Source organism: Eschscholzia californica, unplaced genomic scaffold (assembly GCF_041429995.1).
Source record: "Eschscholzia californica isolate CP2 unplaced genomic scaffold, dmEscCali1.0.p SCAF_5, whole genome shotgun sequence".
In the NCBI taxonomy this organism is placed as follows: domain Eukaryota; kingdom Viridiplantae; phylum Streptophyta; class Magnoliopsida; order Ranunculales; family Papaveraceae; genus Eschscholzia; species Eschscholzia californica.
Window position 1 is genome coordinate 47,062,491 of NW_028238472.1, and position 19,473 is coordinate 47,081,963.

The 19,473-nt window shown below is 34.3% G+C and overlaps 2 protein-coding genes across 2 annotated transcripts; both read right to left on the reverse strand.

Moving 5' to 3' along the window:
* Window positions 1-3,627: 3,627 nt before the first annotated feature.
* On the reverse strand, window positions 3,628-7,099 carry LOC147539869 (uncharacterized). The gene is made up of 5 exons (XM_086641505.1): window positions 6,685-7,099; window positions 6,514-6,613; window positions 6,045-6,144; window positions 4,989-5,074; window positions 3,628-4,485 (listed from the first exon to the last, which is right to left on the reverse strand). Exons 1-5 carry the CDS (start codon window positions 6,782-6,784, stop codon window positions 4,158-4,160), a joined length of 714 nt encoding a protein of 237 aa, XP_086497631.1. The 5' UTR covers window positions 6,785-7,099; the 3' UTR covers window positions 3,628-4,157.
* Window positions 7,100-13,134: 6,035 nt separating this feature from the next.
* Window positions 13,135-19,473, reverse strand: LOC147539870 (Nucleotide/sugar transporter family protein). The gene is made up of 10 exons (XM_086642437.1): window positions 18,673-19,473; window positions 17,583-17,659; window positions 17,020-17,181; window positions 16,762-16,895; window positions 15,778-15,908; window positions 15,641-15,685; window positions 15,403-15,500; window positions 14,600-14,707; window positions 13,705-13,761; window positions 13,135-13,602 (listed from the first exon to the last, which is right to left on the reverse strand). Exons 1-10 carry the CDS (start codon window positions 18,833-18,835, stop codon window positions 13,528-13,530), a joined length of 1,050 nt encoding a protein of 349 aa, XP_086498563.1. The 5' UTR covers window positions 18,836-19,473; the 3' UTR covers window positions 13,135-13,527.

The window sequence follows — 19,473 nt, forward strand, 5'->3', positions numbered from 1 at the left end:
TATTCATGATTTTCTCTCTCTAAGATCTTCATAACCGATTTATGATGTTAATGTTAAATCCTTGTTTACTAATTCATTATCTTTCATTATGTTATTTTTGTATCCATGTATTATTTTATTTTTCATTAGATTAAGGTTACAGATCTTGATGTTTAGAACACTTCTTGATATCAGATGCGGTAACGATACAATTTCTGATCCAGAGATGATTCCGTACGTTTTTTTGTAACAAAATGTAAACGATGTGTAACTTACTACGAAATTATGTGTACTTTATTGAACATGACACATTTTAACCAGAGAACATTCCGTACAATGTTATTGTAACAGAATGTAAATAATGTGTATTGTTCAAACAATGATATGTACTTTATTGTGCTTTACACATTTGAACCAGTGAAGATTCTGTACAATTTTTTTGTAATAGAAGGTAAACAGTGTGTAATGTTTCAAAAAATATATGTAATTTATTGCACTTTATATATATATTTTTTATTTTTTACATAACAGTAGCCTTGTTATTCTAACTAAAGTTATGTTGTCTCCAACACATGATGAATTATATAAAACATTATACATGATTTACTGTATTATACATGTCGTTTCTAGTACATTATATATTTTGTTGGCTAATGTATATGTGTTTCTTTTTGTAGTTTTGTTGTTACTGATGGAATTTCCTACAGTATCATCCAACCTAAGTAAGACTAAGAAACTAAAATCTGATGGTTAGGATAAAATATTTACAGAAGTTGGTCAGTTGTTTCGATTTCCATCAGAGAAGATTAGGTTCGTTTGTCAAGAATGATTTAAAGCGTGTAACTGTTGTTTGTTGAATGACTCAAGTAGTTGAAAAGACACTGCAGTGTACCTGTGTAAAAAGCATTAAGTTCTGGTATAAATAATGTGAAATATTAGATAAGTTACGTTGTATACATGACAAATGATGGTTTCCTCGGAATAAATAACACATAATTTACAAACTTGTTTCATAATTTGTATTTGATGTGTGGTTATGTATGAATAAAAATTAAAACAAATGTTGCTGTAATGTTTGTAAATTGTGCATAATTTATGAACATGTTTCATAATTTGTAAGGGATGTTTGGTTATGTATAAGTAAAAAACGAAAATTAAATGAGAAAAACTGATATATATATATATATACGTTATGTATATTAACCCCCAAATCAAGCTAAATTGATCCCAGAAAAATACTCTTCCAAATCTGAAAGTTAAGTGAGAGAAAGTGATATATATGTTTTGTATATTAACCCTCAAATCACGCTAAATTGATCCCAAAAAATATACTATTTCCAAATCTGAAAGTTAAGTGAGAGAAAATTGATTTGAATCGAAAAAAAAAATTACATAGTAAGAGAGAGAAAATTGATTTGGTTTGCAAATCTATAAATAAAAGGGAAAAAATTGATTTGGAAATATCCGTTATTTCCTATTTAATTCCTCAATCACGCAACAAAAATGCCTTTTCAATATTGGTCCAATCTCGCTTAAGAAAAAACGCGAAATCTGTAGGGGGATATGGACGGGATTTAATTTTATATAGTAAGGGTCTTTATGTCCAAATTGTAAAATGACTAAAAACCCATTTTTCGAAAGATTTGACCCTAAATTTTTTTTGAACATTATTTTGAGTCTTATAATCGCACATATAAATCAATTAGAATATTTCTCAAAAATTCGTTTTAATCAATTTTCAAATCTGAATGACCGTTGAATCCGACTCATGCGTATTCATACTTTCCAGCAATCCATGCAAAAAGTCTGGATCTGCCCAGTCGACTTCACTCTGAAGTTCTAAATTTATTTGGTCATCTTTAGTTTTTGTCATTTTATATTTACGTGTATAGACAAATTTTCTAATCCTAGTAGAATTTATATAACAGGAAGAGAAGTTTGCAACGACACTCCAGATGAGCTCAATTTGCCACGTCGGATGGAAATGAGATAGAAGAAAAGAAACGGCTAGTATTACCGAAAAACGAAAGAAAGACCGCCCTACACGTGTCTCCCCGCTGATTAACACGAACCGGACCCTTGAGAAAGACACGCGTTTGCCTTTAGACTACTGTCTACTTGTAGGAGTAGTGTACACACAATGACACAAAAGCTCTCTCTCTCTCTTTATTCAATCAGAATGTTTGGAATTCGATTCGAAAATTAAAATTGGAGTCTTATACAAGCCATGATCGAAAATATTTCAGTATATAAACTTTTTACAATTGGTTGTAGAAGATTTGAATTCTTAATCTCTTGCACATACACTGAATTCTTAATCACTGAATTACAACTTAAATTATGTTATAAATTTGTTTAGAATGAAGTTGTTATTTTAAAACTAACATACAAAATTCAACCATACGAGGCTCTTCAACATGTTGACCGCCAATGGCTTTGGTGGTTTAGGAACCGGACCACACCTGTAGTGAGGTCAGTTTGTGTGGATGACTGCAGAGCTCAATCGTTGCATACCAAGTAGCTAGCGCATAGAATAAGTGTAGTCCTAACAGGGATATTAGAGGGATGTCATGTGTATTTGAACTCGATGAATTTAAAAACTATCTAATTATGATAGATATAGACATGTACGATGAGGTCCATTTGTGTCAATGACTCTAGAACGAACACGAGGTCAAAATACTTTAGCAGTACAATGTTGATATCGGGACTCCCTGTACACTTTCTGGTGTACTCCTTTTAATAAGATAAGAGGTATTTTAGTCACCTCATCAATGAAGTATGTTTGAAAAGATTGTGAAGAGACTAAAATACCCTTGTCTTATTAGCCACCTCAACAATGAAGTAAGTCGGGAAAATCCCCAAATCATTTTTGTTAGTAGTAACTCACTACTGCATTTGGCTCGCGTTTATTTGGGATTGTGCTTGCTAACGCACTATAGAGTCCTCTCAGGTCTCTATACTTGACAAGTTTCATGTTTTACTTAGTAATATTTTAGTCGTGAATTTGTCTTCGACTTTGGTGATATTTGTTTTTTTTATTGAACCCTAGAGTCATCTGAATATCAATTCTAACACAATGTCAATGATAATAGATATATCAGGTTATTTCAAACAATAATTATGTACTCCTCTTGAATGGGACTCCAACCAATGCAGGAATTAGGTAAAAAAAACTAAAAAATTATGAGATCTAACTCATGTTAGTTCAAATCTCGATTCAGATTGCATATCCAATCTTGAAAAAAAAAAACACAACCTTTCCCTCTCTAAAACTTTTTCTCTCTAAACATGTTGATCGATATCTTCTTTTTTTGAAGATCGACATGTTGAAAGGTATCCTCCTGAGTTTTTGTGTAGCGATTCGGCGAAAAGACTTGTTAACCTGACAATTAGGATATCTAAGGAATGATTCCAAAATACAGAATACCAGACCACTCTGCACTTAAATTATCACAAACAGAGTTCAGTAGACAAGTCGCGGGTCGACAAGCTAGGCCAGTCAAAGGCAGGTTAAACTCAGAATTGAGCCGATTTCGGTCCCATCAGGCCCATTCATAAGAAGGATTATCAACTTCATTCCTGGAATCAAAAGCATCTCTTGTGAAACTTCTTGGATCTTGAATTTTACTATTTCAACAGAACAGTCAACAAGAGAAATAAATTCAATTTCTTGTCAGAATCACCTCGAAAAAGATAGTCCCACATTGTCAAGTCAACAATAAGCTTGCTAAGATGCTATACAAATGAAAACAAAACCATGTAGCTACTTAATGCAAGGTTCTAACTACTCATTTAACAAACTGCACCCAAATGAAAAACATATCTTGTTTTCTCAGTTCTTCAGCAAACTTCACAATCTATAAGTGGACCTAACTACAACCTCATACGAAAAAGGCTACCGTCTCTCAAATACTTTGACTATCAGTAATGCTATTTGATCATTGACCCCCCACAAAATCTCCTACTAGACTTTTTTCATGGAGGCTTGCATCTTCATATCTTGTAAACAGTTAAAGCAACGGTTCAATGATCTCAAAAGGTCAAGTAGATAGCTAATCTAACTCTACCGTTGGATCATTAAAGAAAAAAATAATTTCTCTATCTTCAATGGGGATTGAAAGTTTTCGAAGAAAGATTAGGATCGTCTACTTACTCTAGTACTGAGCAGTCGTATGTTAGTGTTGATTATGCCCATCTTTGATGTATAGTTTATGACCTTCTGAAAATCGAGCAACCTTTGTTCCAAATCTTGAGAAATATCCAGAGTACTTCGAAGAACGAAGTTTGTCTTCTCTTCTCGTTTTACCAACAGTCCAGATTCTAGAGTATTTTTGCAATCCCCTCAAGAAGTTTAGCAACTTAAACTCTGAACGTCCACTGAATTCTGCTACCTCTTTATCATCTCCAAAATAATGGGTTTCTCTGTTTTCCTCTTGATTGTCACCATTATGATCTCCACCTTTGTCCATTTTTTCTTCACGGGCGTCCCATCCTGATAATGATCTGCACACAAATTATAGTCTTAGTTCTTTCTAATGAAATAAACAAGGAACTGTAACCCCCAAGCCCCAATTGAACACCAGCCCCATGGGTTTCAATTTGTGATTCCTACTTGCCCAAATATCCAATAGATGATCAGAAGATTCAAATGATGGTAGGTAAGTTTTAGACTAGGAGACCAGTTAGTTGGACATGACAAAGCTAAAAATATTGGACCATTTGATCATAGATGAAGACAAGCAGTTTAATTCTCTCTCCAGGTTTGACTCATCTAAAGCCAACACTCGTAAAACATGAAACTGCATGATCCAATCATATAATCGTAGCGTTTCTTTTTTCGGAAACAAGGACCATTCGAAGTAGATAAGGTAAAGATCGAAAATTTTGACTCAAACTTTAGCTAAATACAGGTGGAGCAACTCCCTGATTGGCCCAAGGTACTTATACTAATATTTTTAGTGACTATAAAAAACCATGAGAAAAGAAATTGTATTGAACTTTTTTACTTCTTCTGTTGTTCACCAGTGACATTCCGACCTTTATACTGCTTCACAGGACCGTAATTAAGTGAAAGATGCCTCATAAAAGAAAGCTGCAGGTATCAGAACAAGAGAAGTTAGCATCACAGAGGACTTAGTGTACAATAAATGTCTGTCTGACATGTTTAACTCAAGTCCTAGCACAATCGATTCATTTCAGTTTAAAAAACACAAGAAATTAGGTCTAGTAAAACTCTTATAAGTTCAAAAGTTCAACATAACAAAGAAGAAAAATTAAATGAGCATTAAACTGTATAACATCTGTGTACGCTAAACCAAGATGTAGTTATTAGTAAGAGGAGAAAGAGAAACTTTACAACTAAGGAGGACAAATAGAGATGAACACAACTGTGAAAAATGTAAACACAGCCATACTCACTCAGAAGAAGCCAGAGTGCATCATCTGCACTTACACCATTAGATTGTCTCAAGCGGAATTGTTTACAACAAACAAATGTTTGTTCAACAAATTAATAAGCATTGTAGAACTTCAGCGAAGGAGACTTTCAGAATGAGACCACCACTAATCCTTATACCCGATTTCCTTTTTTTCTCGAAGATCAGCATGGGTTTTGAAGAAGGCCAAAAACTCACCACCAAAGGTCGATCATTGCTCTCCTCAATAGATAGCAACAAAAGATACTATGCAAAAAAGTTGGGGTTCTCAACTAAAATTTAGCATGGGTTTTGAAGAAGACCAAAAACTTCTTATTTTTTATTCACACTATGGTCGGTGAGGTACATAAGGATGATATCAAGCAAAACTAAACCCTATAAAGAACATGGAGTGCAACACAAATATCAAGTATTAGTTTTAGCAACAAGCAATTTTTTTCAGTCGATGTTCATTTTTTAATAAGATTTTTGTCTGAGATTGAAACTCACAAATACATATTCGTACCAAGTAGAGACAATTTGTGTAACCGCACTGTGAAACGCGATTTAAATGTCGCACACCACCATCAGGTACAAGAATTAGCTCTGGAACCAAAGTATATACAAACATAGAGATTAAAGACACACCTGATTACCATCTTTTATCCCATAACTCCTGATGTATGCCTTATCATTTACAAGCTTTTGACTTTCAAAGCATAAACAAAAATGTCCCCATACATGTGACCTGAATAATATATCCATCATCATTGTTATCAATAGACAAAAGAAACCAGAAACAATTTACATAGGTAATCAATCCGCCACGTAACAACACAAGAGATTACGCGGTTCAGTCGTACAACCTACTCCATGGCAAACAATGGCGAGATAATTTCACTATGTAGTATGTATGTAGAATAGAATCACAACGATTTCTCAAGAGCATTTTTATCAAAACCCTAGCACTTTGCTCCTCCACATTCTCTTTAAACCCTAAAACTCAAGTTCCCCAATACATTGATACCCACCCTATACTAAAATAAATCTCACATTAGATTCCCAATTGGTTTATGTATCAAATTGAATTGAGGAAGAACTAGAAATTTAAACATACCAATATATTTGAGCTTGTTCATCCTTTGATGATTGGCTGAATACATCTTCCACCGCTAGCTTCAGTGCTGCTACTGAAGCTGTTCTTGCAACTTGAACATCTGTAAATCGTAATCGTAAGATATAGCTAGAGAGAGAAAGAGACATGATGAGAGAGAGAGAGAGAGAGTACCGAAAGAAGTTCCATCCAATTTGAGAACAGAGAGATTGAGGAAATGCTGATGAGGTAGCTTGTGGTAAGAAAAACTAGGGCTTACAACTTCTTCTTCCATGTTCGAACTACTCAAACCTAAAATTACACACTCTATCTTTCTCTTGCTTGGTCACGTTAGGGTTTAGGTTTTCACATCTCTTTAGAGAGAGAGAGAGAGAGAGAGAGAGAGAGAGTAGTTTGATTTTTCAGAGAGTGAGAGAAAGAGGGAAACTGTTTATTTTTAGAGAGAGAAAGTGGTATGAAGAAGGTGCCTCTGATATGAAGAAAAGAATACATCCGACGGTTAATAACTAATAAGTACATCTACTCGAATTATTCTTGACAGACACTAGAGAATTTTCTTTTCAATAATCTTTTCGCTTTTTCTGGTGATAGGTTGGTTTGGCGGGGAAGAGTTGAGTAAAGAGTTAACGGTATTTGAGAAGTTTCCGGTACTTCTCGAGGTTAATTTACAAATATATCACCTAATCCACGTGGCTTTTATTCGCCACGTTGCATTTATTCGCCACGTGGTAAAATGATGTGGCTTAATAACTTTCTTTTCTTTCTCTTTGTTGTTGAAAAATTCAAACCCATATTAACTACTTGAGAATTTATCCGGGACAGTCACTTTTGATGTACTATCATGTTCTCAAATTGATATGATCGGTTTTGAAAACAATTTCAATGAAAAAGAGATACGGGCGTGCAAAATATAGAGCTGATAAATTAAAATCCATCTGACTTACTTGGTTTTCAAACAGAAGTAGACAATGAGTAGTTTGGTATATTTATACTGACCGATTTAGTTTGACAAGTAAGATGCATATCTCTTTAACAAAAAAAAAACTAAGATGCATATTTTTGAAATTGTGAAAACTAAATCAAATCTATAAGGTTCGATTCATGTATTATGTTATATTACATCATATTGGCGGGTCAAGTTTCTACGTGAGACTAAATCATAAGTGGCAAACTCTCTATTAGCTATGGTTGTGAAAACCAAACTCTCTTTTTCACTCCACATCCACACCATTGCACCAAGAACCCTCTCATCTTCTTCATTTTTCTTCTCCCTTTCTTACGACATGCATTTCAATTTTTAATTAGTTTGATGATGCTTCAGATTTTCAAAGATAACAAAATTGATTATATGAAGAAAAATTAGCTCGATGCATTGTTTTCTTAAGGAAAACAAATTGTGCTTCGTGGTTGGTTCGGTCTCTAGTGGTATCCAAATCGCTCATTGGTGGTTTGGATGACAACCAAACCAAACCATGAACGATTTAGTACATTTTGTAAGCCACTAACCAAACCACAGTGGATTGGTTAGTGATGACGCCAAAATACCGACTACCAAACCAACGAAGATCGTACCACCTAAACCAAAAAAAATATAGTGATCAATAGACATTTAAGATTTCCTTAATCAATTATTAGCTTTTGGTAGATGGTTGTCCCGAGTCCCAACTAGGTTTGCACTAATAGGTCCAAAATCGGTTTACCCTAATAGTTGTCTCAACTAGGTTGACACTAATATGTCCAAAATAGTATATGTTTCCCATAAGGCATTGTAGTTTTTTTTTTTTTTTTTTTTTTTGTTGAACAGTAGTTTTTGAATTTGAAGGTACCACACAATGAATTAAAGAAGTCAATTGGATCTGAGAGACAGAGAGAAATTTAAGGTTTAGGAATGCTACAAAAAGAGAGATTGTTAAATCATCTCGATCTGTTTCTTATATCGCTTAATCTATTACAGAGACTCAGTTTAGATATGCAGACGGCAGTTCAATTCAATTCAAAAAAATATTTTCATGTATGCATTTTAGATATGCAGACTGCAAAATTGAAATCATAGTATAAAAATATGAGAAAGTGTTTTTTCACTGGACAAATTTTTTATATATATATATATATAGTAAATTTAGGGTTAATTTCTAAATGACCCCTTATTTTATGACCAGTTTTTCGCGTAGCTCCCTACTTTATCGAAAATAGCTAGATTGCCCCCTTTGATCGTTACCGTCTATTTGATTGTTAACCTCTTTTTGGATTTCCCAAGAAGTGGACATGTAAGTAAGAGCGAATATTGAATTACTTACCTAAGCCATATTAAAAACACATCAAAATGAGAAAGGAGAAAGAAGAAAGAGTAGAGAGTGATATTGGCGCGGCTCAATCAGAATATGTATTTACATATAATGGTAAAATCGTCTTCAAATTGAACCTCACCAACATCGCTTTCATTGTTTCCCCTGTTGAAATCTGCCCCCAATAGATCTATCAACTTGTTCATATCAAGCTGAAAAAATAATAAAATTAATTCAATTAAGCAATCAAAATTGTCTTTTGTATAGTTTATTGTGAAACATTACAACCTATATATATTATACTTAGTACTTGAATGATCAAACTGAAAAGAAAACAAAAGAAAGAGTGTGGAGTAGGAAGAGTAGTGTGATGATAATGTTGTTTATTGATTGAGATAATTGGGCAATAAGAATTCAAAAGTCAAAAAATAAGCTATATACATATTTGTATTATTTGTAACAAGAAATAATATCAATCAAGATTGAATTCACCAATATCAACCGAAGCTGATAGGTAGTGGTGATGTTAGTGTTGAATGGTAATTAATAATTTTCTAGAAAATAATTATCTATGTTTTAAGTATGTTTTTAATTACGTAACAGTTATGTTAATCAGGAGTTAAGAGTTTAGGAAATCAAGAGTTGGGAGTTTGTAAGTCTAAGAGTCTAGAAGTTATTGTAAGAGTTATGTCTATCATCTATGATCTATATAAATAGATGTCTTTGTAATGAGAAGATATAAAGCAAAAATAAAAAAATATTCAACAATAGCATCTATCTCAATGCAATATAAGTTTAGCAATTATCGTCTTGCTATTCTTTTTGTAAGAACAAGAAAAGCACCCAACAGTTAGTGTTGGTAAGAATCCTCCTTAAACCGATCATAGCTTATCAAACCCTGTCATGGTAATTCTTATCTATCTAAGTCTTCTAAAAGTGTATTATACATTTGGATTCATGGAGGAAGAGCACTACATATCTAATGAGGATAACAATAATGGGTATGACATGATTGTTTTCGAATATACATATGTGACATAGATGGATGACGGTGATGATAACGATGACAACGACGAGATGGAGATACAGACTATAGTGATGGATAATGTACTAATTATCATGAATATATGGGAAGTATGTTACATATGTAAAACAAACCTAACCTTTTGAAGTTGAAACAGCATCCATGCACAACATGCAGGTCATGATCATCCAATATGACTGATAGTGATGGTGATAAGTGGACAAAAACTAGGTTAAAAGCTAGGGTTTACAAGGGGAATTTCTAGCAAAAAAAAAAGTCATATATAAGTAGGAAGAGTTTGATTTATAGGTTGAAAGTAAGGGGTGATAGATAAGTGTATGGATCAATACTAAGTTTTTCAATTAGTTGAAGAATGGTGATAGCTATGGAGAAAAATGTGATCATTTGATTTATCTCTATGAGCTTGAAGGAGGGTGACAACTATATATGGAGGAAAGTATGACTTTCTCTCCCAAGATGAGGGTAATAGAGGAGCCATAGCACACACAAATATATATGTAATCTATAGAGAGAGATTTAAGAAATGTAAAGGGGAGAGAGGGTTGTCTTGGGATGGTAAGGTGGAGATGGTGAGAGGAATGATGCAAAGAGAAAACAAGAAACAAACTTACTTTATTGATGGGGGGGTCATGCTTATTTTGTACTCATAAAAACAAACTACCCTAATTTGCGCATGCACCTGCAATATTCTCCACTATAACTACCCTCAAAAAAATTGTTATAACTTAGAAGAATGCCTTTTTCATATTGTACTTTCTCTCTATCTATCTATGTTTGATGGATTCTATATATATATATATAACATTTCTTTTTTCTTTCTAGATAGGAAAAGCAAAATATAATAAGATTTATTTTGGCTTAATCATGACAAATGTCATCCTCTATCCCTTTCACATTTCAATATTTCATGTATGAACAGCCTCAATATATATATATATATATATATATAATTCTCTTAGTTTAAACACTTTTATTGAGAATAATATTTAAATAACCCCCATTGACTAAAATAAGACAAATATGAGAAATATAGAAATCCAAGTAAAAGTCTACTACTTATACAAATAAATCATTTTAACATATATATTTATTCAAATGAATTTACAACCTTTCATACCAATGATTTTTAATGCACCAAACATTTACTTGAGAGTTTTTTTGATAATAGAAGAGCTTCAAGAGGATGTTCTAGAATTCTCTATGAATCAAACAATATTTGTAAATCATACAAGAAAAGACCGATGACAGTGTGGTCTAATGAGTACTTAGTTCCTTAAGTCTCTTGTGTTTTGCCGCCGAAAACTCTTGTTGGCCTTTTAGTCTTAGTTACTTGGCATATATATTTAAGGGCCATCTGAGACTTGTGATCGACTTGCGTCTCATAAGTGTCGCACAAGTAATAAGTATCCCTGTATGGCTGTATCGATTCCAAATCATATTTTATTCCATGACAAGACACTTCCATAGTTCCATGAGAGAATATTGGGAACAGATATGCAGAATGTCAGCGGAGGGATTGTCTAGATAGGAAGTTTGAAAAGGGGTACATCAATCCAATCCCCTTTCTTTCTCTCTCTATTCCTAACAAACACTCACCAAACAAACATAAGCTGAATTCTTCTTTAAGCTATCTCTCTCTCTCTCTCACTCTACAAATAATTGTATATCTCTATGACCAAGTGAAATGACCAAGTGAAAGCGGAAACATCGGCGATAAAAGAGCACTACTTTGAATATACTCAAGGAAACACAAACATTGGTTTCCTATCCTTGTGTTATTCTCTCTCTCACTCTCTCTATATCTCACTTGAACAAAACACTTTCTTTCTGTTCTTTTGTTTTATGGGTCGGTCACTTAATTAAACCAACTTCACTTTCAAAGATCTTAGGGAAGGCAAAAAGCCAGCCTCTTTTCAATGCCTTATTCTTCTACCCCCCCTTTTAACCAACATATCACTTAATTACTTTCATATAAAGCTACTACAACTATCTTACTACCTCTAACCTCAACAATACCCCCCCCCCCCCCCCCCCCCCCCTCATGATTTCGATGGTTTAGTTGGCATGCCTACCACCCAAACAGATACTCCCACGCCTTAAGACCCACACCTAATTTTTCATTTCTTTCTTTCATCTCCTCCTCAACAGATCCTAGGACTCAAAACTCACACTTTTAGAGAGAGAGAGAGAGAGAGAGAGAGAGAGGGGGGGTCAAATTTGTATGATTGTAGTGTTGATCAACTAGGTAGACAAAGAGACATCCATGTTTTACTCACCAATATTACTTTTCATGCTAGTAGGTCATCCCTTGTTCAACTCTCTTCTCTTTCTAAGCTTTCCTAATTTAACTTTTTTTTTTTGTCAAAGGACTTTGACAATTTACTTGATTAAACTAGATTTAGATCACACTAAGGTGGTTTTTGTTTTTCATTTTATGAAATGTGACTTGTCTGAATCTGGATCGACTAGGCAAATATCAGTCTGAATTCGTCATTCCGAAACTTGAAACCTCAAGTGAACTTAGCACGTATGAGAAATTGAGAATCTGGCATCAGATTTTAATTGGACCCTTCCTAATATCGTACGAAAGAAAATAAATATTAAAACCTATTGCGTTCCGTAGGGAGATGGACAGAGAACATAGAGAAAAGGAAACAACAGATAATTATTTTCTGATACTAGGTTTTTGTCGCGTGAGCGGAGTTGTCATGCGAGCGCGACAGATCCTTCTTGGCTAACGTCGGGAGATCACATTTTCTGAAACCTACATTTCAAAGAAAAAGCTGAACTTGATTTGTTATTTTCTTTGAAGTAAAGAAGAACGATTAATGATATAGAAAAAGAGAAAAAAGTGTAACTGATTTTGGGAGATCGTGAGAGAGAAGAGAAAAGTAGAGGGAGAAATTACGTAGAGAGTAGTTTAGATAGTTGGATCAAAGAGATATTTTAAGGAGATTGTAACCGATTGTGGGTTTTAAACTAATTATTGACACTAATACCCTTCTATTTTGATTCGATTTACACGAAGAAGATTTTATATCGGTCGGATGTGATCTCTATCCAACTCTCAACAAAAAATGAACCGTCAAACTTGTACCTCACATAACTGACTGTTTTAATATATACTCCAGGACCATGTTTAGGAATGAAATGCCATTAATAAACAAATGTACATTTGCATGAAAACAGGTACACAAACTCTTCAGAAAACCAACCATTCCTGATTCATCAATAGCTCAACTAAAGTCAATCATGTTAGAACCCTAGGCTTTAGAAAGAATGCAAATTCATCAATGACAAGAAGTGAAGCCGATTCTAATTTACATTTTCACATTTCATTACATTCAAAATCTTGTTTTGGTATATCAGGATCAGATAAATAATAGATAAACACATATCATCAAGATAGAGTAAACTCATTCCTGTTGAAAATCAGAGCGGCGAGAATCTTGAGATACCGGATAAGTTAATTTTGACGATTACCCCTTTTAAACTAGTGAATAAAGGGAACAAGAAATGATCTTCTTAAGAATGTCTCAACTTACAATTCTTCTGCAGTGGCTCCATTGCATGTATTTAAAGAGTACTTCCGTGATCGTCTCTGCGAGCCAGTGACTGAATCAATGTTTGTTGGTTAAGAATGGAAGAAATCTCTTTAGAAATGAGTTCTGGATCGAATAATCTTTACTACTTCCCTTTGATTTTACAGTATGCATATAGACCAGAGCCAAGGAAACCAAGAAATTGCCCCACAACATTCAACTGGAAACACAAGATCGCAGATGATTCACAGTAAGCAACATAATGAATATGATTGATATGTATGTAGAGAAGACATCTGAAGTGATAGTGCAGTGAACTTACAAAGTCAAATGGAAGACCCCCAAAGATAACCCAGCCGAGTCCGATGGTAAAGAAATCCTACAACAGCAGATATCAGAAACTTCAGAGGCATGACGAACAATTAGTCAAATGGGCGCGGGCGAGTTATCAACCGAGACACCCAAATCATGTCAGGATATAATGCATGAAGCTATACTAATAAACACGTGACATTTAGTGAGTACAAAAGATGATGCATTAGACTTTCTCAATGATAGAATCAGCCAAGTAAGTTGGCACGACTCGGGCTGGGATAGGGCAACGCAGTCCTGCGCCCAACAGCTCAGGTCTCTGGATCATTTGTCATAGTATGTAACTGCCCTATAAATACTAATAATCCAGATGCTTCAATCTGTCGATTTGTATAAGGAACCAGAGGATTCCTTTTTAGTGAAGAAGCGTAATTGGATATGGATAGGTTTATGTTATTTCCCTCCCCTATTTTCGAATCATTAAATCAAAGCAAATGCACAAAGAACTCCATCAACTCAGGAACAAGATAATCCAAGAAATTTAATGCCCTTACCCGTCTCCCACAATGCCCTTAACCGTCTCTCGTGGGTGGGGCGTGTGTATGCGTGCGTGTGTGTATGCGCGCGTGCGTATCTGTGTGTGTCTGTCTTAATATATATATATATATATATATATATATATAATTATATATAATACATATAATGTCTCGTTCTACTTGTAAGACAATACGTTGTACCTAAAATGCTTAATTCAGAAATTGTCTGATACATTTATCTTTTCCATAATGAGGAGATCACCAAAAGATCAACCCTGAATAATGATAATATGGTCGGTGCAAGAAAATTTGAAAATCACACTATTCCAGAATTCAATAGATATCAGAAAAAGAAAATAGGAACAAAACCTTCAGATTTCCACAGATTGTCTGTGTCACCGCTGAATTGAGAGTGGTGTTTAGAAATATACAGTAATTTAAGAAGAATGCCATAATGCAGGAAAGAAGCATCACAGCCTGCAAAAAAGGAAAGCACATAGTCTAGTTAGTCCATCAATCATTCTCCAAAATAATATTCTTGGAATATGAACTAGCATTTTTAAGTTCACCCGTCACCACGCTAACTCCATAATTCGTTCTCCCATGTGCACTAACAAGTAACAATTTCCGTTTTCCTTATGCAGAAAAAACAAGTATGAACTCTTATGCAACAGATAAATAGAATGGTCAATATAATTTGAAGCTCCATTTGGTAATTAGGTGGATTTTCACAAATATTTGCATCTTTACATCCTATGCCTTGACTATGCTTGTTTAAGTGATGTCACATGGACTAATTTCTAGTCAACACACATGAATTTGGCAAAATAGGGCTTTAATATTTGTAATTATGTTTAAAAATACAAATATTCAGACTCTATTTTTGGCCAAACTCATGTGGACAAACTAAAAAATTCCCCATGAAGCACTTAAAATAAACACTACCAAGACATAAATGGGATGTGGGTATTTACCTAAGTTTTCCAGATGCAAAGCCTAGCCTAAATATCAACAAAAACAGTTTATAAGCTGATGCCTGTGCCAGAAAATAGCATATCACAAAAGAAGCTAATTCCACATAAAACAAGATGCCAGTCTCATAATTTTATTAACTGCAGCTTTTATGCATATAAAATATTGCAAAAAGCAAGCTGATCGTGAATAGGAAATACCTGAAAGCCCAGGGAGGAAAGATGAGGAAAATTAATTAACATCTCCAACTCGCCCCGGAAAAAGGTCCACAACAGCAAAATCGGCAGACATATTATTCCTAGATCAAATTCGAGCAAGATTAGATGTTAGAGGTTTGTTACAAGAATATTCGAGATACTGTATAGTGATAAAAAAAAACAGTATTTCAAAGGGTATGAATGTTGATCAACCAAAAAAAATTAAAAAACATTCTCTTACCATTGCACCACATTAGACCAAAGCTATTTAGGCCACTAGATTTTCCTGTGGCAATGACAAAACGTTAAAACAGTATAAATGCAGATCAAACTTGAAAGAAAGGTATAAATACTGGAATTTATGAATGAAAATAGTACCAATACGAGCTATAGTCGCAAGGTATATCGCAGTAGTAATATTGGCTAAGAGAACAACAGCGTAACCATATGAATCAAAAGATAAGTCCCGAGCTCCAGCAATAAATGCACCAAGAACGATCAATGCCACACTGATAAAACATGGACTTTTCATTAAAAAGCTTTGAAATATGAGAATCAACGATGAATAAATTGAAAGAGTCAAGTTACTCAAATTGAACATTACTGACTGGCTGATTCATGTTAGTACAATCATATAGAATATAACAGTCACAAAATCCCACTTCGCGTGCACCAAGTAAGATAAAATGCTCTTTGCAATTTAAATAACCAGAGCGATACATGTGCTACTAGACAGGGATGAGATGAAATCGCTACCAAGAGTACACAATTCAATCCAAAACCTGGGGACTCTGATAACGTGCAAGAGTTTGATTGTAACTCAAGGCTATCCAGTTATATAGCATGCAAGGGTGGTGTCGATGGAGTATGGGGCTCAACACTGTAATTTATGAACACCGTCTACCAGTTTAAATCTCAATGATGGAAATTAGGACATGTGGAAATAATGGTATTTATGGTTTCAATATAGTCGTGTAAGAGGTAAAGGGCACTAGCAGTTTCCTGTAACTAGTCAAAATGTAATTCTTCAAAATTCAAATTGAAAGGTTGCAAACACTGTTCCTTGCTTTCACATCATACCAAATCCAAGTCTTGAGCTTATTTTTTAACTTCTGCAATTAGCTTATTTTTTAACTTCTTATCTTTCTTTACAATTTTCCTGATTGGTTGTCGTGATTTTCCTTTTCTTCAAAAAAGTTAAAAATGGTCACTTTTCTCACATCGGGAACATGCCTCGGCCTAATAAGCTTACACCTTCTGAAGTGAAAATAAGGAACTTTCTCAGGGGTGTTTCACTTTTTGCCCTTAAGAGATAAGAAAGTTAACAGCAAAAAGAACAGTATGATCAAAGCGAAGAGTTACCTGCCCACAACTGAAGATGAATACTTTTGCGCTGTCAAAAGATACTCCATGATCATGGTAAATACCACAGTAGTCCGTCTAAGGGTGGTATACATGGGAACGTTCACTCCACGCACAGCTTCCATTGTTACAAGCTTTTAACAAAAAAAAAACTATAGTGAAAAAAATGAAAAAAACTGGGTAGTACTCATAGCTAGGAAATCAAACTTAAGTTAAGTTCTCTAAGGAAGAAGCCACATTGAATGCATAAAAAGGTACCATGTAGAATAGATATGATAGCGCAAGAGGTAGTGTATGAAGCAATGTCTTTAATGGGACAAGACTTCCGGTGCTCTCTGATGTATTTAAGGGTTCACCAATTACAAAAGAAATGATCTTCCAACGCCTCATTGCATAGAGAAATGAACATGAACATATCATCTACAAAAGACATGAAGTGAAATGCAATATCAAACTAGTGAAACATTAGAAGGTATTCTCTTAAAAAACAATTTGCAAGTTAAAACACTTAAACACGTAAGCGAAATAAAAGAAAAATAGTGAACAGGTTAATATGGCCCCATAGCATAAAAACCTAGTTATGAACCAATTTAACGAACGTGTGTTCAGTTAATTTGTTTTTAATGTTGTCATTTACAAAATTATGACCAGTTTTGAGTATATGTTTCATTATGAGGATTTCAGAGACCAAACATACTCAATATCCTTGAGAAGCCAAAACCATAACAATGGAGGAAATAATTGGCATTTACTGAGAAAACAATGACAGAACAGTCATATAATGCTGGCAGTTTCACGACATAAATTAACTTAGAAAGTACCTGAAAGAGTGTGATGACATTTGCACTAGGGAAACTATATGACGAGAGAGCAGCTTTGTTGAACATCACCAACAGCACTGCAGCAAAATGTCAAACTTCTAGTCAAGTATGGTATATAGGGACACGCACTAATGTTACACACAAAAGGGAGCATCATAAAAAACAAAACGATTATTTATTTCTTTTCCTCTTCCAATTATGACAAGAAAACTAGTTAGCCACGATAAAACAATTGTGTAGATAATATCATACTTGGTATCAATTGTGATCACATTCCTTTCCGCGCGCCAAAAATGGCCTAAAAGACAAAGAGAAAATCCAAGTTTTCCTCTTTGCCGAAAACACAAGAGAGGAAATATAGACATCGTGGGGTTGTCAAAAATAACTTTTCCCCTTTGGAAGTAGGTCTCTTTTTGTAAGAAAGTGCTTGGTTGATATTGTATAGGTAAGTTTCTTAAATGGTAAGTGATATGTCCTATTCTTATCATTTCGTAACATTACTAAATCACCAAACTTGATCCAATGATAGTCTGTCATAATCTCAAACGTTACCTTAGTCTAACTAAAGGGCATTATCTAATACTCTTATCTACCAAAACAGCTATAAATTAACCGTCATCTTTAATCAAATACTTTCACCAATATACCTTGTTTTGATTGGTGAAACATATCAGTGGTAAAGCATAAGGTTTTGAACTCAACCCATGGTTTCAACTTTCAAATAATCTACAATTTCATCAAAGATATGTTTGTACCCACATTCTAATTACAATTACAAGTTTCAATAAGGAAGGATAAATCGAAAAATCAGTGATGACCAATTTGAGCATACTCAATGTCAAACATAACAACTATACTAAAGAGATTGCAGCCACTAAAAAATGGCAAAACATTTGGATCAAGGAGAAGAAGATAATGACCTATATATTAGGAAAATTACTAACAAGGGAAAATTAGGGCTGAAAGGGTTTCAAACTGACCTGAACAAAAAACACCATAGAATTTAACCAAAGTAACAGATCATAATTTCACCAGAAAATGAAAACAAAAAGTAAATGTTAAAGGGAAGGGTCGAGGAAGAAGAGAATACCAGCACAACCCATGTAAGAAATTGCAGCATAAGCTCCTCTTTTGGTCATGGCAGAACCTTTGAAGAGATTCTGATCTCCCTTTGATGTAGGTGGATCAGAAACTGGGAGAATGTAATTCTTGGATGTACTCGAAGAAGAAGAAGAAGTAACAGAAGAAGCCATGGCTGACAAATTGAGAATTGAGACAAGTCTGAAGTCAACAAAAACTCAAGAGGAAAATCAAAATTCAAGGGGAAAGTAGTTGAATGTTGAAGATGGAGAAGAGAACATTCCCCTTTTGCCTTTTTGGGGGGATTGAGTTTTTATTTTTATTTTTTCAGGAACCAACCAAACAATTATTATCGTCGCTGCCCTGGCGGCCTGGCGGTATGAGTCTCTAGGACCCGCTTCCACTATCCAAATTGTCTGCTCACCGAATTAGTCAAAACTTCCAATACTATATTTCCTATGTTACAAAGGATCAAACAAATTTGTGTTTTTTTTTTTTGTTGAAGGGATCAAACAAATTTGTTGCCCTAATTTTCTTTTTGAATATGTAGACATCGAATTATTTATGGACAAAGAGAAGCGAAGTTACATTATCAGAGTTAGAAACTAAATAAAATATAACTCTAAGCACATTCTCGAACTTGTAACTTTCACGATTCTAATAAAAGTCGTCATGTAGGTATTCTCAAAAGTAACGGTCGTCCAGCCAAACTGAGACCTTACCCACAATCGCTCGAATGCAACATATCTGTCAATTGGAGAGCAACCGTCATAGCACAATCGCAACCAAGACAACCACAAAAAATCTGAAA